Source organism: Strix aluco, chromosome 7 (genome assembly GCF_031877795.1).
Source record: "Strix aluco isolate bStrAlu1 chromosome 7, bStrAlu1.hap1, whole genome shotgun sequence".
NCBI classification, from domain to species: domain Eukaryota; kingdom Metazoa; phylum Chordata; class Aves; order Strigiformes; family Strigidae; genus Strix; species Strix aluco.
In genome coordinates, this window is record NC_133937.1 from 23,376,598 (window position 1) to 23,398,548 (window position 21,951).

Here is a 21,951-nt window from a genome sequence, read left to right on the forward strand (position 1 = left end):
GCCGACTTCATGAGACCCGTGTAGAAGGTGTGGAGTGGACTCTGTCATTCTTCAAGAACAGAAGGTTTTGGTAGGGAGATTGTTGTTTATGAAGAGCTAATTTATGTGCAGTCTGTCTTGGTTGTAGAGAGGGAGATAATGTGAATTCTGCCATGCTCTATTACTGCTGTCTTCTCCCTCCCAAGATTAAATTGGTGTCAGTTCATTGGTTTTCAAATAGTTTCAGTTACTGCATTTTTTAAAGGGTACATTGTGAGTACATGACCCTTTTAAAATGCCTTTGGATGCAAATCCTGCTGTAGATATACTGGTATAGTTATCTTAGTAAACTCTTATTTGTATGCAAAGTATGATGTTTACCATCCGCCTCTTTAGATTTTCACAGTAAAAGGTGGTCAGTTTAGGAACTGTGGTCAGAGCCATTTGCACATGGGCAAAAGAATGGTTTCTCTGAACTATGGCTACAATTTAGATTTATCCTTGGTAGTTTTGAAAAAATACCATGTACCGTGAGCCTGCTTTTTATAGATATGAGACAGGGAATTGTGTTGAGCATTCCTAAAGTGAAGGAGATGTTTACTCTAGAACTTTATATAGTATTGAGAATGAAGAAAAAAGACAATTCCAGATTAAGGAAATACACGTAATATAAAAACCTAAATATACAAGTTATGAAAATACTAATTTTTTGTTTGAATTGTACATGTGAGACTTCATTCAGTAATTTCATATGAGATCTGTCTAAATTTATATTTTTTCTGGACAGTGTGCAGAAGTTACATATTTTAATAAAAATACAGTATATATATTGAGTGACATGAAAAAATATCTAGAGTGCAGAGTTAACTCATTTTGCACCATTGTTTTTCTTTTAATTTTCCAGTTTTTAATTGTAACTGTTTGCTTTCTTCATTACAAATTATTTCCAACAAATGGCAAGTGTTTAAAGGATTGTTAAGAGATTGATCTATACTATTCTACGTGAAGCAGAAGTCCACTGGGGCTCACTGAAGTTTTTTCTAGGTGTCTTTTCTGTAGCAGAAACAGTGTCTGAGACAAAGAATTACAAAATTATACATGTTTTGGATTTCCCATCCTCTCCACTTCCGCCACTACCTCCAGCTGCATTTCCAGCTAAAAAATGGAGAAGGAAAGTAAAGTGAGTATTTTCTGTTAATTTTAGCTGCTCTAATTTCTTGTTAAAAAGGTGTTGCTTTTGTAATATGCATATTAAGTGTGTTTGACCTTCTGAAAATTGAACATGCTTTCACTACTTGGTGGGAAAATGGAATAAGAAACAATACCACATTATATATACGTATGTGTATATAGTATAGCAGCTGATACCATTTCTCAAATGACCAAACTCACACTGAACCACTCTTGGGGGAAAGTTTCAGCAGCTAAATATATTTAACTGTCCCACACATGCAAAACTGAGGTATGCAAGCCATGCAAAAGAAACTCTTAGATCAGTATAATCTGTGAATCTATTCTTGAAGCAGATGATACAAAAACTTTAATTTGACCTAATTGTATAAGCCTTTATCCAACCCTGCATGAATCCCTTTGTAGTTACCAACTCAGAGAGAGAGACACTTTTTATGTTTGTTATCTATAGCTACTGATTCTGTTACTGTCTCTCAAATGATTCCACAGATGTTCACTGGTCATAGTTAAGATTCTTTCAATGTAATAAATTGCGTTTCCAGGTTCATTTAAGGTAAGATACCAATATTAGAATTAAAACTTACATTTGAAAGCTGTGGATCACCATGTTACTAGGTCATTTTCGACCCTTTCCACCTGCATTGAAACATGTCACATAATCAGTGTCCTACCCTCTGTAATTTGTGGATATAATCAACACTATGTTACTGTGTATTTTATTTTCTTAGTTTAGTACTGTATTCTGGTTTAGTTTCTGTTCTGAACTTTCCACTATAGTGGTTCAGCAAATATGTTTACTTTGTTTTCTGTCTGCTGAATGGCTAAGAATAGCCGGGTCAGTGTGATCTAGAGAAACCACCGTGGTTCAGCATGTATCAAATTATTGTTTGTATGAACTGGCTTAACAAACCCATATATTTACATGGCCTTGATTTGACAGTGTCAGATCTGTTGTTCACAAATGTGCATGACCTCATTCCAGTGCACATTTAAAAAGATGCAAAATAATTCACTTACATTTTGTGATACCAGTTATGACATGCAAAGGTCAGATCCTTAGGTCCTGCAAATCAGTCTGTTCATGCTTGCCTGGGTAAGGTTCCTTGTGGGAAAATACTTCTTTCCTTAAGCCAGTGACTAAATGATTTCAGAATACCGATGGTGTAAGATGGTCCTAACTTCAAGTGGGAGTAAAAATACCTGAGTCTTCCTAAATGTATAATTTAATTTTTATTTAAGAACCTTATGCTTAAGGGTATAGGATCAGGCTTTACTAACTATACTTTTTGCCAAGAAAGCAAATGTATAAGGAGGTTGGTTTGTAGGTCCCAGGTAGTTTTGTATTGTTTTACTGGTATCGCTGTGAAGTTCGGACGCTTACATTCCAGTGTAAGGAAAGAGTACTTTGTTCATACTCACAACCAGCTAGCTCTCAGCAATAAATTAATCTTAAATAAATAAGATTATATGATTAATTGCAAAAAAGTGTCTTTAAAAATAAATTTGGGAGACAATGGGGTGGGCACAATTTCTGTGAAAGTGTGTATAAGTAGTATCACAGTGTGAGCAGGTCAAAATATTTCTTGTGATTTTATTACAATGATAATATTTCATTTTATTAAACTTTCAAAAATCTGCGTTGATTAAATCATGTAACTTACAGTCCTTTTTAACTTCTTTGCAACAACAGGGTTTTTTTTAATTTTAGCCTAGTATCATTTATTTTAGGAGCTAGTAATTTTCTAGTTCCACTCCACACTGACAATAACTTGATGGGTGGCCTTGATTAGTCTCTCTTTTGTGTGAAATGTGAAGAATACTCACCTATTTCCCACAGACACTGATTAACAAATAAATTATTCAGTACTGGTTTATGTTTTAAAGCTCTGAAACACACACTTAGAGTAAGCTAACTTTTCTTCTTCAAACTAGCTGACAATAAATCATTCTGTAGTATTCACATGCATTTTGGTTTTAATCTCTGAACCTTTTCAGTCATCTCAGCTGATTGGCAGAGCTGTTGACCTGCTGTTCCACATGCAATATAGAATAAAAGTAACTGACTCATTTCACTCTTACACTTGAGCGATAGGTTTCAGTTTCTATAAAATCAGATTCTCTTCTAGGTTATCGTGTGCAGAAACATACTTTCAGTTCTAGGACCTGGGCTGTCTTAGGAAGATTAGTGTTAAGTTTGTAATATGAGAGAGTGTATTTCAGCCAAGAAACTAATGGTAGGGAACTAGAGCCAAAAGTTTTATCTTAAACTTGGAAGAGAAGTGCAGATTTGCACTGCTTTTTTACGTTCCAAATGCACACTATCCATTCCCATCTCTTTTCCTTATGCTTTTCATTTTCAACTTAAACAAAGCACCTGAATACATTTGAGGCTGATGCCACACAGAATTTTGATATATCTCTGGTATTTCAGGTGACTGCAGCATTCACAGATAAATGTTTAATTACATTCAGTTTTAAGTCTTAAGACAACAGAAATTTTACATTCCCTTCACTTTTGTGATGGTCACATTTTCTATAATTCTACAGTTTAGAAAATTAGGTCAGTGTACTGGATTTGTGTAAACTTTAAGGTTACTTCTCTTCCCAGTAAAGATAAAGCTAATTTGGTTAATTCAGAACTCGCATACTATTAGTATAAACTTTAATAGAATATTGAGCAAGTGCACTGCATGTGTGAATTTGAGAGAATATCTTGACTGCCTTATAAATACATATAAATGAAAACCTCAGAAGTTACTTAACCTTTTTTGGCAGCTGCTGCTTCTTCCTTTTGCTTTTGTTCCTCAATAACTTTTATCTTCTCTTCATATTCATCAGCTCGCGTTTTCCATTCAACCCTGTTGTTTTTAAGACCATCAAACATAGGTGTAATTTCCTTGTGAAACCTTGAAAATTCCTATACAAACAATTTGAATTAGTAAATTAGAATTTGTAAACACGGATGATATGTGAAGTCTGAATTTATGGAAATACTGCTGCTTTGAAGAGGAAACATTAGCTTTCATTTTTGTATTAAATCTAATTCCATATCTATGCTAGATTAATGAATTTTATTTGAGATCACATTTGTTTAAAGCGCTTGTTCCTTCCTCTGGTAGTGGGTTTTCTGTAGAAGAGAAAAAAAATTTTAAAGTGTCGAGTACCTGCTGGTGTACATTTGAAAGCATGCTTTTGGCCATGCAGTGGTGGCATATTATTGGAAATAACGTGTTGGGATAATAATGCCCTATTGTGCACATAGTTAGTTAGAAAAGATCTGAATTACACTACGCGTTTTAGTATCTTCCCTCATCCCACACGTGATAGCCTGATTCATATAATACAATTATAACAATGATAATCATATGATAAAATAGCATGCGTCATAATCAGGATACAGTTGCAGTGGTGCAACTCCCCCCCCACCTCTTGGGCTGCTTGGTGCAGTTTCCTGCCCCCCTCATGCCACATGGCAACCCAAGATGAATTGGGAAAGGTAGTGGACCAGCACGTTAAGGCACTCCCTTAGCACACCTGGTTCCTGCCTCCTCCCCTACCACTTGAGAACAATAATAACAAAGGCAGTGGACCCTTAATGCACCTGGCTTCTGCCTCCCCTACCACTTGGGAATGGTAATAACAATCAGTCACCTCCTGACAGCCTAATACATCGGTACCTGGGTTGTGGCCCAGAGGGGGTGATACCAGAACTCCAAGATCTAGCAAGTTCTGGGCCTGCACAACTGGTAGAAAATACCAGAATATTCTGTTATACAAGTTGGGCTGAAATGGAAAAGTACCTGATGAAAGTCAATTTTCTTGGACCCTATAAATAGCAATTCTAAGCGAGACCTTTTGAGCTCTTCTGAATCACAGTGTGTTATGACCAGCATCTCCCCTGAGTTGGGATGCCTCTCAGGCTCAGACTCCTCCAGGTTTGAAGATCATCTGCCCGCAAAGCCAATGAAAGGCCAGGGTGAAGTCAGACTTCTCGGGGCTCAGTTATCACCCCTTGAGGAATACCAATGCACTGTGAGTATTTGCTCCAGACTCAAGAACAGGGAAATTTTAACCATAGACTAGCCTCTTACAACCACGTCTTTACTTATCTATGTGCTTGAATACACACATTTGCCTTCATGAGTGTGGATGTCTATATATTTCACTGGATATCCAAATATTTCCGTGCTGTTTATGTGTGTCTGTATGTTTTGTATTTATACATATATATATATACTTTCATCTAGAAAACCTTGTAGTAAGTTAGTGTAAATCTTGTCATTCTCAAATCTTAAGTCACTGTTTTAATCATACTTTACCAAATCACCTTAATTTTTAAATCAATCAATCATTAGGTGCTGCTAAAATTCAACCTTTGATCTACCTCACACCACCGATAAATCTTAAATTGCTATTAAATCATAACCATGTCAAATACTTTCATTCACAACAGTAAAAAAGTCTAGTATCCTGTAGTATGTTCCAAGCCAATGAGGATGTATCTGAAGATGTTAAAAATATCACTTTTCAGCATGACATTTTGGGATAATATTAAAAGCTAGACAGGGATTAATAATGTTGGCATTTCAGTGACTCACAGAAGATATAGAATATCTGTATTTCCAGAATATTGCAAGTTTCCTATTCCCTTTCCTGTGCCATTAACTGCTTTCTGTAAGCATTCACATGTTACATACTTACATTAAATGGGGCTGTGAAGAATCAGACTGGGCTTTCTAACTCAGTCTTTCAAGTTAGTAACAAAACCTCAGCACCCTCAAGTTTCACTGAGATCTTCACTTTTTATGAATTTACTTCACATCTCTTGAATTTGCTTTGTGGGAGCAATTCTTCTGTGTAACAAAAGATTGAAAAGTCATGGTGATTGTGATAGTGGTTTACCCTGTGACCAAGAGTCCTGCTGCTGTCTAGAATTTATTAACTGTGACAGTTTGTCACTAATTGTGTTATCAGAACTGCTGCAGTGGGAAAGCAAAAAAAAAATTATTCTTACCTTGTACACAAATGTACACACAAAATCTATAAAACCAACTTGGAGCTTAGGTAGTTCATCTCCTTTGTTTCTGTCCATCATAGGCTAGAACAGAGTAGCGGTAATTTAGATTATGTAGATATCATGCTTTTTGGTATAATGATCTATTAAGCATCATGGACCATTATCTATCCAATGTTTTAATAAAAGTTGATATTGCCTAACACAGTTTAATTATTTAGTACTTACAATTGGTTGTTGCTGTAGCACAGTTCGTTCCAGGTCGCCTTGCTCCCAGAATTCGTTTGCAACCATGAGGGCAACCTGAATAATCACAATTCAGTGGACGTGTCAGCAGAAAGCAGTAAATTTAAATAAATAAATAAAAGAACAAGGCTTTCCAGAAAACGTGAAAATGTTGATTAACTAAGAACTGGCATATTACTGTTTACTACTTAACTACTATTACTAACTTCCCTTCCACAAAGAGAGGACTTATTTCTTGCTAGTGTTATCTTTGAGTAGTTTAAAAAGTTCTCCAGAAATAGGGGGTTTTCCGCTCTTTAATCCCTGTAGAGATAGACAAGCGCTTCTTTCAAAAATTAGACACCCTCTGGTGTACTTAAGGCTTTTTCCAGAAGTTATATTCTGGTGTATGCCGAGGAAATGATAGATTATTGTGAACAGAAGCAAGAAAATATTAGCAACATAACAGTCTTCTAGTACCTGTAATGTGTATTACTTAGGAGACTCCACAAGCGTCCTGCAGTTGTATTTTAATTATGCATTGTTAAAACTTATTCCTGTAAGGCTAAGTGATGAGCTTCAGCATGATGGTCAGTAAGTACTGGAGTACTTGAAGTACTTACGTACAAAACAGTGTCACACTGTACTACAGAATTTATTTTTAGCATGTTTAAGCTACTTCGCAATGGCACCGAGGTCTACAGAATAGACACAATTCAAATCATACTATTGTTAAATCTGAACCTTAAAAATTGCTGAAAAGCAGCAAACGTTGGATATCACAAAAATAACTTAGTGATATTTAAGGGTAGCTAGACCAGCTGACAGAATCAGGGATGCCAGTTTTAGCTGAAGGACAAGTAGAGAAGGGTGGAACAACTGTAGAGTGGCTGGGGAGAGGCATCATGGAACCCTTACGCTCACAGTGACAGCAAAATAGAGGTGGTTTTCTAGAACCTGCAGTTGCGTGCAGATACTTAAATATCTATCAACTGATACGTAATATTTTTTTAAATGATCATGCATCAGATAGGCAGTAAAAAGATAGAAAATGCAGTATTGTCTTCAAAAAGTACCTACCTTACTTTGTACTTCCCAAGGCTTGGTTATTGCAGACAGGTCACATCCAGTCATCATCATAGCCCTTTGAAAACACAAAACAAAACAGGAGTGTAGTTAGGATGAGGATACAAAAAAAAAAAAAAAAAAGTAGGGTTTTTTTAAGGAATTTAGAGACATAAGACGTGCGGTTTGTACATTTTGTGAAGATTGTAGACATCTGATTTAAAATCATGGTTATGCTCATCATTAGAAAATAAGACCAAGTCTTAATTTACATGTTTAGGTACCCAAATTCTTTTAAAATCTGGTCTTAGATAACTGATTGAACAAAGAGTAGAATATTAACCACCTACATGATGACTTCTTTTTTGGTTGGGTCAATAGATATATATTTAATTGCCTCCTCTTCAGTTTCCATTTTTTCAATTGCATCCACGATCTTTTGAAACATAGTTCTTTTCCTGTTAAAAGATAGCAATAAACCATGTATTAGTGAACAAAAGTTCCTACATTAAAAATGAAATAGAAAACCATATTTTTGATGTTTATGCTTATCCAAAGTAGCATCCTAGTCATCGTAGTATCAAAGTGACACCTTCTTCCCATTGAACTCAAACTTTTCAGGGAACCTAGCACATTTAGATTTTCCTATATACAAGTGACATGTAAAGGTTTATGTCAGAATTCTTGGCAAAGAAACAAATAACGAATTTCCTAACTCTTCATATTAGTGTTTGGGGTGTCATTCTTATTTCTTTAGAATTACATGTTTGTTACTTCCTGTAACATAATGAATTGGGAAAAGAAGCAAATACTAATAAATGTTCTTTGACTCTCTCCCCTCAAAAATCCAAAGAAGCATTAAGACCTGACTGAGAAGAACATTCAAAATATAAACATGTCTTGCTATTGCTTAATAAATCTTGAATGATGAATGAAATAATGGAATTGCTGTTCACTAAAATTTAATAACTGCTGTTGAACAACTTACTGAATTGCTTCCTGTCTCCTGACTTTAAATTGCCCTAGTCATAAGACATCTCGACAAAAACGAAAGGCTCCATATATCTTTAAGGAAAATACCCATTATAAAAGCACATTAAGTCAGTAACTTAGGAACAGAGTGGATGATTTAATATTTGGAGTCTTTAGCATATTTAGCATTGCAATCAGTTGATTTCTGCAGGTTTTTTATAAACCAGCATCTTAATTTCCATGTCATAGGCATAATACTGTTCAGTATGAGTAATTGTATGCTGATTATCACACCTGCATGCAACCTTATGATTAGGCTAAAGAATCCACACTCCTGAAATACAGTTTTGCTGTAACTTAAAAGCATATTTGAATGACCTACTAAATGTGTACATAAGTGTTATATACATCTGTGTGTTCTCTAATTTGAAAGCTTGTAATGAATCTAATAATGTCATGGTTTTTTACAAGAATTAGACTTAAAAGCAATTTTAAGTATAGCTCTGTATTCTGCTTATAAGCATCTCTGTACTCTGCATATAAACAACTAAAAACTACAGTTATAAATTCTATAGGATTGACATTTTTTTCAGTAGGAATTTATACAGGATTTAGTACTTACTTGAAATACAAAGCCAAGTCAGTTGCTATTATTGCAACTTCAAATAAGTGCAGAACAGTTTCAAACTGGCGCTTATTTAGGTTCTGGAAGATGTTTAAACTCTGAAAGATGGAAGGTTTACAAATTCAATTCCTTTTATAACACTGTCTTTGATTTGTACTATACAGGTTGTCTCACAGAATGCGTAACAAAATTGGCCAACTACAGTCCCTACATTAAAATAATGCTATAAGTGAAAAATTATTCAATTGGTGAAGATGGCCCTTATTCATGGCTAATAAATGGCTAATTAACTGTGTGAACAGTATGTGGACCTAAGATGGTGCCCCAGAGGCTGCACAAATAACTAGATCCACGGTAACTCAAAGAGTTGCAAGTCCTACTATTGCCGTATATAAATTAAAACCAATGAAAACCACCTGTATTCCATGTAATTAGTAACAAAATGGCAGTTCTCTATAATTTCTTTACAGTTTACCTGTGAGAGCACAGGGTGCAGCAATGCCACTGTTGAGAGCCTCCAGAGGTCCTGACAACTGCTCCAGCAAAGAGCAGGGCTTAGTCCCCAGCATCTCACATTTGAAAAAGTACATTGCCATGAATAAAGGTAAAGATGTTTTGGTTTATTTTTAAAATCATAAATCTTCTGGGTTTTTTTATGATCATTGTGCTACTGGCTGGTGTAAGGATTTAGTCTGTGGCCTCATGAAGTCAGGAAACAGCACCACCACAGGATTAGAAAATGAAAAATAAGGGTGGAAGTGGGTGTCTGCCATGTTGCTGTGAACAAGTGGGATGGAAGTGGCACATGTGTTCAAGCCTTGCCTGTTAAATCTCTTATTTCCTTGCAAAATATGTATTAAAGAGTTCTAAATAGTGTCTTCCTTTGTAGCCAGGACAGAGCCAGGTGCCGAGGGAAGGATGACTGAGCCCCACTGGAGGAGCAGAGCTCTGTGGGGCAGAGGGTCCTGATGGGCTGCGCTGCTGCCATTTTGTTGAGCCTGAAGAGACTGCAGTGGGGAGCCTCGCCTTCGTGGCTGCTGGGGAAAGGCAGCTGAGGGCATGAGCCTAATTTAGGGAAGATCTGGAAGATGGGAGCTGCAGCAGAGCCTCATGATACCGTCTTCTCTGTTTTAGCAAGGTAAGGCATGAGGGGTCTGGCCTGGGGGTAAGGGGGCCCTCCATAAACAGCTCCGTGCCTTTGTTCCTCAGCTGCTAGAGCCAGCAGCTGAACTCAGACCTCATGAACAAGGGGCAGCAATTTAATTACATTTTGTATGGATGTATTGTATTTTCTGCTTTGGTTTCAACATGAAAATGGAATAAAACCTGAGTGTGAGTGAGGCCCGGAGGAAAAGCATTTCTATCTTAAGTGAGTCTATTTCTGGTGGATTTACTGATGTGTCTCTAAAAGTGGACAATTTCTTAATCTGGACCTAGAGGAATGAATGAGACACGATGAAATTTGGAACATCATAACTTAATTGGATCTTTTGTATTGATCAGTGTGAACAGAAGGTTCATCCAGACGTACCTCATCTTGCAGTAGAGTTTTACTGTACTCTAGGTGATGCCTTTCTAAAATGGAAGAGCCGTGAAGTTTTGCCAGTGGAGCAGCTGACCTGTTGAAAAAGAAACAATTCTTTATAGTATTTTGGAGGCAATATTTTTTTATCCAGGATCCAGATTTTTAGGATTAAAATGCTTCTGATTTGCATGCTCAACAGTTTGATCTGTGTATCGTAACCATTGGTATGATGCAGAGCAAAAAAAAATACTTGTCTGCCTTCAGTCTTGTGGCTGACTAATGATGGTAATTGGAGAGCACTGGGTGTTCAGTGCCCACTAAAGTCAAAGATGTGGTTAGATGCCTCAAAACTCAAAAACTGTCCTTTTTAAAACATGCCTCTGTTGGTCTTGCACATTCAATTTTGCTGTTTGTTTCATCTACGCACCTTATGCGTACCTTAAAAGTAGCCTTTATCCATCTTTCATTTATTCTGTGGCACAGCTTTTGAACTGTTGTCTGTCTGTAATGACTGTGGGCCATGTCCCCTGTGATTTTAACTTACTGTAAGTTAAATCTAAAGTAACAGTATAATGGAGTTTAATTCCTCTAATGCCCTTGGGCTCCTCCCCTCCCCTCAAAATCACCGTTTTATGGACTGCGCAAGTCCTGACAGCTCAGGTGTGTTCCGTCTTATCGCAGAGCTCAACGCATCCCTCTGACGTTGGGCTAAGCTTCAAGCAGAGGAAATTCTGTGTCAGACTATGGTAGTGGGAGGAAGGGAGAAGTGTCCTATCTACATAGGCTCCAGGTGGTTCTGTATGTTTGGGAGTGTATTTTCCTCCGTTCTTACCTCAGCTAATAACTCCATTCCTCAGATAACCCAAGGCAGATTGCTACATGCTACCTGTATTTTCCGACTTGTGATTAGGACTATTGTCGTAAAGCCTGATAACTTTTATAAATAGCTTTGGTGCATATGACCTTGCGTAGAGGGCTTTCAGCTAGGGAAGACCAGAGTAGGAAGATTTAAACCCCCTGTTAAACTTATTTGGATGAGAGGCAGTCTGCTGAAGAAGAATCAGCATCTGCCATTCTCTCTCTCCTATGTCACCTGGAGAATCCCTGAGAATAATCAGAAAATCCCCTCGCGTCACTGCTCTAGCATGCAGGCTGAAATACCTCTCCTGGGAGGAGTGTATCCAGGGTCAGAGGAGGAAGATGAATCATTCTGGAGATACAGTTGGTGGGAAACTGTACTCAGAAAATTATGGCTATAATCTTCTGGTACACATGACGTTCTGAGAAACCTGCGTTCTCCAGCTAGCATATAGAAACAAGATCATGTAAAAGACTAAGTGGTAGATTGTTCATTCTTCAGGTGAAGAGTAATGTTGTAATAAAAAGGTAAGTTTAAAACAAAATGAATTAACATGGTTTTATAACAAGCTTCTACTAATTAATATTGTTTCATAACAAACAAGGAAAAAATCACAAAGAAATCCTTTAGAATATTTTTTCAGAACAAAAAGTAGCATGAATTGCAAGCCTTAACCTCATGATGTGTAACTTAATGGCATGTGGACCCAGTGGCAGAACACAAGCTCTTTAGCTCAGAATCCTGTATAACATGAAGAGGTTACACCTCAGGAAAGTACCTACATCAGTCAGTAAACTGAGGAGGCGGGGAACAACTGAGCCAGTCAATACGGATGGTAGAAAAGAATGCATCTTAAATCCTGTCTCCCTCTAACTGGCCCTTGTCTATGCCACATCCTGAATCCCTCTCCAGAAAAGTACTTACGCTCTGACTTGAAAAAAAGTAACCCAGTTAGGGATTTGAATTTACTTTTCTCATTTCTTTGTGGCCTCATGTGCATGAGACTCTGCTACAATCCAAACATTGCTAGAGCTTAGTCTCTCTTAAAAATTATTGCAGCTCCAGGAGATCCTTCTAAGAATTCTGCCTTTGCATTTTGTCTTTGTGTTTCAGCTGTCAGGACAAATGCTCTGAAGCAGAAATCTTCTGTAGGATAAATGTTTATTCATACCAGTTGAATATGGAATATATACCTTGTATTTTCACAAGTTTTGACGTGTTTTTTTCATTTGCCACTAAAAATACTACATTTCCATACATTTGAGCGGTTGTACTTACTTCATTTGATACAAGTTATTGGTCCCTCTGTGATCAATGTCATGGCAGAAAGCAGCAGCAACCATGGCAAAGGCTTCTAGATCAGTATAGTATTTCTTTATTTTGCCTGTCTGTAAAAGAAAACAGACAATTCTGTGTATGCACCTTCATGAATTTTCCAGTTGGAATTGAAAGGAAAGCTAAGTAATTAATGTAAGGTTGATATTAGCAACATTACCATCAGCAGAGTAAACATTGTTTGTCCCACATTGAATCCATGTCGCCAGTTATGGTAAGTGATATCTCGATAACCCTTCCTGACTGTGTACATCCATCTTGTAAGGACCTATTATGAACAGAAGTGGTTAAGACTGTGCTGTTAATTGAAACAAAGTTATGGAATTCCTACAAAATCACTGGATTATACTATGAAATTGCTGTAATAATGTACAAGTTCTATGAAAGCAATTGCTTTTCACTGAATTAAACACGGAAACAGCAAATTGTTCTTATGTAAATACATGTTGATTTAATTCCTTCTATAGCTCACACGATTTCAGGATTAAAGTATTTATGACAAATATGCAAATGTTTAATTAAGAGTGGAAGATTGTTATCCATACTGCTAACATTTTAGTATTGCCTACTTCTATATTAAAGTACCTACAGTCAGCTATTTTTCTTCTATCTTAAAATAAATATAAACAAAACAAAATAAATCAGACCTCAGCTGGGACTTTGAACTTTTCAACAACATTTATCTCAAAGAACAGTCGTATTCCACAAGTTATCAGGCCATGTTCTGTAACAGGAAAGTCACTGAAGCGAAATTCATACAGTTCTAAATCTTTTGGATCAGGTAATTCTTCTTTCTGTTAGGAAAAGTCAAAAACACAAGGGTTTTTCTGGCAAGAATAAAGTTAGAAAAACTTTTTTATTTTCTTTTCTGACTTCAGTAGAAACACTGCCTAAGGACAGTATACTTACTATATCTTCAAAGGCCTCAGGTTTCAGTACAAACTAATGTGTATTAAGTCATGAAACACAGTCGTCATACTGCTGCCTTTCTTCTCAAAGAGGATAAGGTAAAAGTCTTTGCCAGGCAGTGCTTCTTCCTACTCTGAATTCCACCACAATTTGTTGTGACCATTTCAACATTTCCTTAGTTCAGAAATCTCAGGCCTTGGAATTTCTCCTTCCTGGTATAAAATCCTATGATTCTCCCACTTTCAGCCTGGTCTCAAGGCTGCAGTTTAGCTTTTTCACAACCAAAATTATTCTTGCTAAGTGTTGTTCTTCCCTTTTGGATCTTATGAATAGTGATGAATATAGTCACCAAAATCAATCTGTCTAGAACAAAACATTTTTCTACTTTTATGGTAAAGTATAACAACAACTTTTTTTTAATAACAGAAGGCTTGCTTGCATGCCTACATACCCATAGCCTTGTCTTCTCTTGGAGAGACTATAGGCAAGCAAAGATTCCTGTACGTTTTTTAACCTCTGGAGTGCTGGTGATTTGTTTCTGTTCCACATCCAATTCTCAGAATTAGTCTGTCTTGTCTCCTATGATAGTCTCTCTTTGTCTGTGATAGCCTATATACACTTAATAGACAAACCTGTAAGGTTGATTTGGCACATGGAAAGTGGACTGGAAAATCCTAGGAGATCAGATGTAAAAATTCACAAATCTTATTTATGTTCTTGTTTGTCTCCTTGCAGTAGATTCTTGACTGCTTGGCTCTTGAATGATCTCAATATATGCATAAAGTAAAAATTGTTGCAATGCTTAAATGTACAAAGCATTTAGTATTCATGGTTATTATGTCTTACTTCAAATCCCTTAGAGTCATTTACTTTCTAGTGCTGTAGTTGGTGATGATTCTGTCCTAGTAATTGCCTTTCTGTAGTTTACAACAGTCTGTTCTAAATGATCCTGACCGCTGATGAAAATGAGGGATCATTCTAGAATTAGTGGACTGTATAAGTGCATAATCTTTTCCCCATGTGCTAAGTTTCATTAGAAGCTGTCTGGATGCCATTCAGGGATTTTTCTCTCTCTGAAGGTCAGATACAGAGCTTAGGCCAGCTCTTTCTTGTACTGAAGAACCTCTGTAAAACATATACTAAATTCTAGAATGCAGAGGATACGAAAGTTAAGAAGCCTGTATTAAATTTAAATTGCCTATTTTGTATACATTATATAGATTCACACTGAATAGCCTAACTGGTAAAAGCAATATTAGTGAACTGTTCTATAACAATTTTCATCTGTATATCCCAAAGCCTAGGGAGAGCGGTATTATATTTTAAAAATGTGCCCCAATCCAAACAATAATTAATTCAGGGACGTCTGATGCAACACAAAAAATAGATTATATGATCACAATGACTCCCTTCTTCCATAGTAGCTTCCATAAATGATCTTCATTTTACAGATAAGGAAAAAAGACTGAATGTATGCATATATTTCAACAAATAATGCTGAATATCCGTGCAAAGGTATTTCCTTCTCCCTGGGATTTTCCTTTCTATATACTCTGATCTGAGGTCAAGGACAAGGAAGCCTGGAGCAGTGGTGTTTTAAGACCCATTACTTTGTGAATCATCAGATCTAGAAACACCTGCTTTATCCCATTAGCTATCTGGGATTCCAGGTCTTATAATAGGATAAAGCATTTGCATGTAGCCTTGGCAGTGCAGAATATATCAGACCTTTGAATTTGTGACTCCACGACGTTGAGAGAACTCATTTTAATTGCTTTTTGGAATTTAAAAATTCATACCAGTAATGTTTTTACATTTGGAGCCTGTACCATAATAATCACTTGTTGCTCTACCAGTAGAGAGATTTTTATAATGTTTATAATGTTAATTTTTGCAATTCTTCATGCAGCTAAATTAAATTTACTTTAAAAGGTATGTGAAGCTACACACAGTCTGTTGATATTTTTTGGTTTCACCACTTGTAAGCTGTGTCAGCATCTGTTTTGTGGGAGCCAGTAAAACTTAACACCATTGCATTCCAGCATGCACCTGTACATAACTAAAAATAGTTTAATGAGATCTTTTCCCTATAGCTATGTCTACATTAGTAAATGTGGTATAATAGGAGAAAATATCTGAAGTGGTTGGTACTGGAAGTCAACAAATTTGTGTGCATTTGACCTTTTTTCTTCAGCCTAGCTCTGTTTTGATCCATTAATAGTGGGAGTTCATTCAGTGTTTTCCTGGAGCACATCTTTGATTTTTGTTTCAGATAAAGTAAGCCTGTGCATGTGCTCCAGGACTGTTCCACAAGAAAAAATGAAGTGCACTAACTGGATAGAAACAGGAGTTTTCCTCCAAAAAGGCAATCCCTTTCTATATTGAAATACTAAGGCAGTAAGAGGACTGAACAGTCTGGAAAAGAAAGTGACTGATTTGGGGTTTAATAGTAGCAGAGTTTTAATTGATTAGGTCAAATCTGTTTCATCACTGTGAAGTCACTGATCACTGTCTTTGGACTTCTCCCTAAGGAAATGCAGGAAAATTAATCTGAAGGTAGGGTAGTTCCACAGGACACTACTACATGTGTTTTCTCACTAAGAATGAAAGTGACCTTACATCAATGTCCATTCTTTTATTTTCAAAATTAAGTAAATTCAATTATAGGTATAGCACTGTCCCCATGGATATTTAAAGAAGTTAAACTCTTCAAATGTTCATTCATATAAACATTTCTGTGTAAGTCTATCCAACTTTGTTGACAGTATGTTTCCTTGTAGGTAACAGTGGGGTCTGCATGTAGAAGAACCAAAGAGCTTGAAGATGTGTTATTAAATCAACTCCATCCAGCTTGTGGAACTGATAGCTAAAATCAGTATTAATCAGGGATTGGCTATACACAACTTTTTCTATAATGCAGGCACATTACTATCTGATACAAACATGCCACCAGAATGTTCAGTTTAATGACTTACCAAAATCCTGATAAGATCCTTTTGATCACAATCTTCTATGTTGTTTACATTTAATTTCTCCTTGTATTTCTAAACATGAAAATGAGTAAGAAGTTCAGGTTTTCTGTAGCAAATTTCCTACTTTGATTTTGTGACTGTGGACAGAAACTTACCAGTATAGATTCAACTTCAGAAGGGGTGGCCTTTGTCTGGTACATAAGCATTTCCTGAGCAATGTCTTTCCTGTTTTCAAGCTTGTTCATTTTCTCATAAGTGTCAGTGTTTAAAACAGACCACCCCAGGAACTGTGTGAGAGTCTGAAACAAAGCCAAGCAAAGTGGTGATGACACCATGACAATAAAATTAAACTGACAATTTGAACTTACTTTTCTTAAACTCCGTTTTCTGGTAGTGGTCTTTGAAAAGCAGTGTGTTGTTAGAGGCCTTTACCTTCCATCGACAAGTTCTGTTAGCACCTCGCAGCTTTTAGTGATGTTGTTTGTCTCAGCCTAGTAATTAAGGGCCCATATTCCCATTTTGTATATAGAACTTTGAGTCTTATGAAGCTTAAGTTAGCTGAGTGGACTTGGGTACACTGTGTAGAATCTTATCTTGCCCAAGTACATGTGATCATGAATACTCTGGGAACTCCCATGATCACAGGCATGATACCCACTGGCAAGCAGCATGCCATACCTGCCTACCCACTGCTAATTAGGAGATGCTGACCATCACTGAAAAGTTAAATGGTTAAAAATAAAATTATATCTGGCTTTTGTTCATTATTGGAATGTAAATGATCTCATAAATTTTCAGGTTTATAAAGGCAAGTAAAATTTCTGATTTTCAAGAAACTGTGAAGATAAACTTTTGGTTAGATGTTAATATAGCCTCTTTGAAAATTTTTAGACATTTTTTAGACATTTTAAAATTACTTTTTACAATAATATTTTTATTAACATCATATGGCTCCTTAAAGCCTCTAATCCTATTAAGCTTACTTCAATGATCTGTTCATCATACTCATCAAAAGGTTTTCCATCTTTCCTATTATAAAATGTTGCAACTCCCACAATTTCTTCTTTTTTGTTGACAATAGGCAATGACAAGACATTTTTGATAACCCATCCACTCTCATCCACTGGTCCTTTCTGTAGGAAATCCAAAGAAGAGGAAATTTTCTGTATTTTTTGAAAGTAGCAATACAGCTATTGTTATAGGCAATGTAACACTAAGACCCGTGCATCACAAACAAAGGAGAAATTATTTATGTAATCAGCTGTATAACTAATTGGTGGAAAGCATTAGCATATTTTTCTACAATATCTATAATTATTAATATTACTGGAATTACCTGAAATGTGAAATATTCATCTTCTGGTGCATTCATCATGTTACAAATCTGCGGCATAAAGAAAAGGAAACGTTGTTTAAATGGGATATAATCTGCACCAAGTTTTGGCCTGATATTTTAGAAAGGCATAACAACAGCGAGCACTGGAAATTAAAAAGGTTCCTGTTAAATTAGATGTGGTTGTTCTAGCAGACATCATTCTAGAGTGCTTGTAGCAGAGTCCCTTTTGTATCATGTCTCACAGTGCATAAGCATAGGGGTTAAGAAAATCACTTCCAGTTTAAAATGGCATGGGGGTTTATAGAAATAAATGAGTACTAAGGGCTCTGTCCTTACTGCTATTAAAAATGCTATAGGATTACTAATAACTATCATACATCACAACTTTGAATTACGTATATTGTCTACACAAGAAGAGATAAGAAAAAAAAAATTAAAACTCTGTATATGATAATTTTCTTACTTTGACATTTTGTTGTGAGATTTAGTTAGCACACCTGGAAAGTGACATCAGATGCACACATTATTCCTCCAATGTCACCACAATCAGGGGGAAATTTTCTTGATGTTTTGGCCGTTTGTGCTGAGGGCTCCATCCAGCCTACCAATTCACATTATTTCACTAGGATCCAGTCACACTGGAAGCAGCATGGTATTTTTGTAGAGGTTTTTGGTCGTGGGGAGGTTTGAGGGTTTTTTGGTTCAATCAGAAGAACTACGTGAACTAAAACTTTTAGTTTTTACTTTTGCTATGAACTTACAAATCCATTTTCAGCAACATATGTTGGCAATCCACTGACAAGACACCAGTGATCTGCTGGAGGTGACCTTTAGAGACAGAATGAAATTAAATGATTTCTACAATGTAGACATGTTATTCTATCCCAGCAATATATCTAATTACCACATTCACAGGCTGCCAATAAATACTCACGGAATAACTTTGATTTCTTCTTTTCCATGTAAAATATAATCAATAATCTTATAAAAGTTGACTTCCTAAAGAAAAAGAGAAAAACATGTAGGTGACCTGTACAACCTCAATGTTGAAGTTAAGATTCATAAAAAGAAAAATTAATATCCTCACTCGTCCATCAGGTGTCCTGGGGCCTTTGTAAGGCTCGGCTTCCCCCAGCCGGATTGGCCACTCATCATAGAACTCCTGAGAAAACAATACACAGGGTTTAGCAAAAAGAAAAACAAAGCAGTTCTGTGTTCATAGATAACATGACATCCATGGATAGCAATTTTATTTTTCCTTCTCCATAGCTGTACTATTGTCTCATTTCAGACAATATTAAGAAAACATTATTAAATATATTCCAGGCAAGAAGTGTTTGCCAGTAAATTGCAGGCTAATCTGAATCTTATCTCTGAATGATTGTACAGCTTAATTGTTGTTTTAGAAGGTAGGTATTTATAAAGCAGTAATCAGACCTGCACTTCTCTCTTCTGACCTTTCTCACATGGAATTATTAATATAAAAACAATATTTCAGAATTAGCCTTTATGTTTATTGTTGTTGTATCCTTTGCCATGCTTATATTTTGCATGTAATTTTTGTAGCGTGGTTAGATTTTATATAAATAATCCCAAAGGGTTAGAAAGCATGGCAACTTTGTGTATGGAAAGAATGCACTAGAAACATGCAGAACAAGTGAATTAGAAGGATGGATTTTATAACTTAAATGTTAGGAGTAGCACATTTCTAGCAAGTAGGCAAAATGATTGTTACCTTCTCTTTAGTCATGTCCAGGAGACCAACAGAGTATCTTTCACAATTCAAATACATTCGAATAGTATACAGTGCTTTGTGAAACTGCCGTTCTATATCTGTTAGCTCTTCAAATACTTTGTTGGCAGACCACAAAAGCATCTATTTACAACAAAAGAGAAATAGGGTAAATGTTCAAAACAATAAGAAAACATAAACATATGAATCCTAAGCATTCCAGAATAAAATTATAAGGTGCATTACTGTTATCAAATAAAAAAAATAGATGCTATCCTTACTTCAATAAACTTGCAAGAATATAAAATAATGGGAATAATAATGGTTTCACACAAAAAACGATGTATTATCATTACCAAATTATTCTATACCTGACTTCTTCGGGATTCAATATTGTAGAGATACGTCATATGATGATTTCTTAGGACCAAAGATATAAAATTGAGGTATTTTTTAAAGACCTAAAAATGACAAAGAGCAAAAATAAGACAAAAGTATCAAATCAAGAGGTAGATTCACTCAAACTACTTGTTGAACTAACAACTGTACTGTTGTGTGACATTTGAGATTACCTCTTCATCCTCCTTTGAGAACTCAGTGGCATTTAATTTGTTGAGTGCCATCACAACAGCAAGCACCTCTTTACCCTGCATAATTGGAGTTGCCAACATATTGATTGTTGTATAACCAGTTCTTTTGTCCAGAAAGTCAGAAAAATGGTTGTTCTGAAAGAAGAGGAAAAAAAAACCCCACAAATGAAACACATATCAATTATTTACCATGCCAAGAATAAATGATCGTTTATATTTGCAATGCTATAAGCACAGTTTCACAGTGCAATAAGTTTATATGTGCAAAACCCCATTATCGTTATTTAACTCAATCTTGCAGAGTTATATGTACAAGCTTAACTTAAACATTGGTTATGAGTATAGCTTCTGAAACCAAGTTCTGTGCAGGTTTTTGTTAGAATGATGAGGAGTTTGAAGAATTAAAAATATGGGGAAATCTAGAATGAAGAAGAGAGTAGTATGACTTTGTGGCTACCTGAGAGTCTAATACATATGGCTTGCATGTAAGAGAATGATTTCATAGCTATAATATTAATTATTATTTCATTATTTCTGTAGATAAAATTCATTATACTGTCCCATCACACAATGTTTAAAACTATGGTCTGTCCTGACTGTATATGGCTAAAAATGCTTCTGGCAGAGGGGAATCCCCAGCAGGTATGCATCTGGCTGAGATGTTTCTTACTCCTTCCTGTGTGACAGATTCCGATTCCTACTGCTCCCAGCCCAACATGCTCTTCTGGTGAATGGGATGGTGTAGGACCAGGTGGATCAGGACACAGATAGGCTTTTGTTGGATGTGTGATCCTGTGGAAATGAGACCACATTACTAATGCATGAGCCACAACTAACTACCCCACCAATTTCATCCTTGAAACCGAATGCTGAGGAGGGTTTAGTAAAAGCTATTCTTTTATGTGAAAAGTACTGGGAAGCTAGTTTATGTTTCGTGGAAAACTGTTTCATTTCCTCATATCAAAGAAATTCTTGGTGTTTTCTTTGAAATGCTTTAGTGTTCCATATAATTTAAAAAAGGGATTTGAAATTTGTCAAGGAAATCTCTTTGTCAAGGGTTGTTGTATTTTGTGATGTTCTTATGATAATATATCTAAATGAACAGATTTATGAGTTGGGGGATTGAAATCTGTCATTATGTGCATACTGAGAAGTGACATAGTTTTACTAAGCAGCTAAAATAGCCAGACTCTGTCTTCACTGAGCCTTTTCCATCCCCCTGCATCTGCCACTGCTAACAAGTCAGTGCTCAACCTTCTTCAGAGAGGTAAGCGCTTAAGTCCTGGTCTACGGTCAATGGCAGATTCCCAGTGAATTTCCATTAACAGTTCTGCTTCTGATTTCTCAAGGTGATGAGCAGTTGGTGTTAAATGAGAATATCAAGAGGTGGTGAGTGGCCTGGTAACCAGGGAAGGTCAGACTAGGTTATGACACCATGGATAGGAATGGCAGCCAGCCGGAGGGAGGCCAAAGGAGTCCTGTTTTAAGGACATCCACCCACAACCAAGATTCCCAAACCTTACCAGTCCCCTGCTGTTACAAAATATTTGTGAATGCACTTACAAAGTGACCGACTTCTTACTACATGTCTACCCACAGAGCTCATATTACTGCTATTAATT

At 36.3% G+C, this 21,951-nt stretch overlaps 1 protein-coding gene and 1 long non-coding RNA gene across 4 annotated transcripts in view; one reads left to right on the top strand and one right to left on the bottom strand.

Annotated features, from left to right (window-relative positions):
* Positions 1 to 735: 735 nt before the first annotated feature.
* PDE6C (phosphodiesterase 6C) overlaps positions 736 to 21,951 on the bottom strand; it is a 31,090-nt gene continuing 9,874 nt past the window's right edge. The window contains exons 2-23 of one of the 2 annotated variants that reach the window (XM_074830931.1): positions 20,312 to 20,464; positions 20,111 to 20,200; positions 19,743 to 19,883; positions 19,095 to 19,169; positions 18,942 to 19,006; positions 18,769 to 18,835; positions 18,008 to 18,055; positions 17,655 to 17,804; positions 16,827 to 16,970; positions 16,675 to 16,743; positions 13,438 to 13,584; positions 12,951 to 13,058; positions 12,734 to 12,843; positions 10,603 to 10,690; positions 9,069 to 9,169; positions 7,825 to 7,932; positions 7,490 to 7,553; positions 6,413 to 6,487; positions 6,185 to 6,268; positions 3,934 to 4,087; positions 1,755 to 1,806; positions 736 to 1,134 (exon numbers count right to left, since the gene is read on the bottom strand). In XM_074830931.1, coding sequence (XP_074687032.1) covers positions 1,787 to 1,806; positions 3,934 to 4,087; positions 6,185 to 6,268; positions 6,413 to 6,487; positions 7,490 to 7,553; positions 7,825 to 7,932; positions 9,069 to 9,169; positions 10,603 to 10,690; positions 12,734 to 12,843; positions 12,951 to 13,058; positions 13,438 to 13,584; positions 16,675 to 16,743; positions 16,827 to 16,970; positions 17,655 to 17,804; positions 18,008 to 18,055; positions 18,769 to 18,835; positions 18,942 to 19,006; positions 19,095 to 19,169; positions 19,743 to 19,883; positions 20,111 to 20,200; positions 20,312 to 20,464 — 2,061 coding nt within the window. In that variant the 3' untranslated portion in view covers positions 736 to 1,134; positions 1,755 to 1,786. The remainder of the gene's footprint in view (positions 1,135 to 1,754; positions 1,807 to 3,933; positions 4,088 to 6,184; positions 6,269 to 6,412; positions 6,488 to 7,489; positions 7,554 to 7,824; positions 7,933 to 9,068; positions 9,170 to 10,602; positions 10,691 to 12,733; positions 12,844 to 12,950; positions 13,059 to 13,437; positions 13,585 to 16,674; positions 16,744 to 16,826; positions 16,971 to 17,654; positions 17,805 to 18,007; positions 18,056 to 18,768; positions 18,836 to 18,941; positions 19,007 to 19,094; positions 19,170 to 19,742; positions 19,884 to 20,110; positions 20,201 to 20,311; positions 20,465 to 21,951) is intronic. The other variant, XM_074830930.1, reaches the window with a different exon arrangement.
* Positions 4,505 to 21,951, top strand: part of LOC141925968 (uncharacterized) — a 35,678-nt gene continuing 18,231 nt past the window's right edge. The window contains exons 1-4 of one of the 2 annotated variants that reach the window (XR_012624005.1): positions 4,505 to 5,202; positions 9,542 to 9,675; positions 9,961 to 10,209; positions 16,480 to 16,664. This is a non-coding gene — a long non-coding RNA (uncharacterized LOC141925968). Of the gene's footprint in view, positions 5,203 to 9,541; positions 9,676 to 9,960; positions 10,210 to 16,479; positions 16,665 to 21,951 lie in introns of those variants that run through there. The other variant, XR_012624004.1, reaches the window with a different exon arrangement.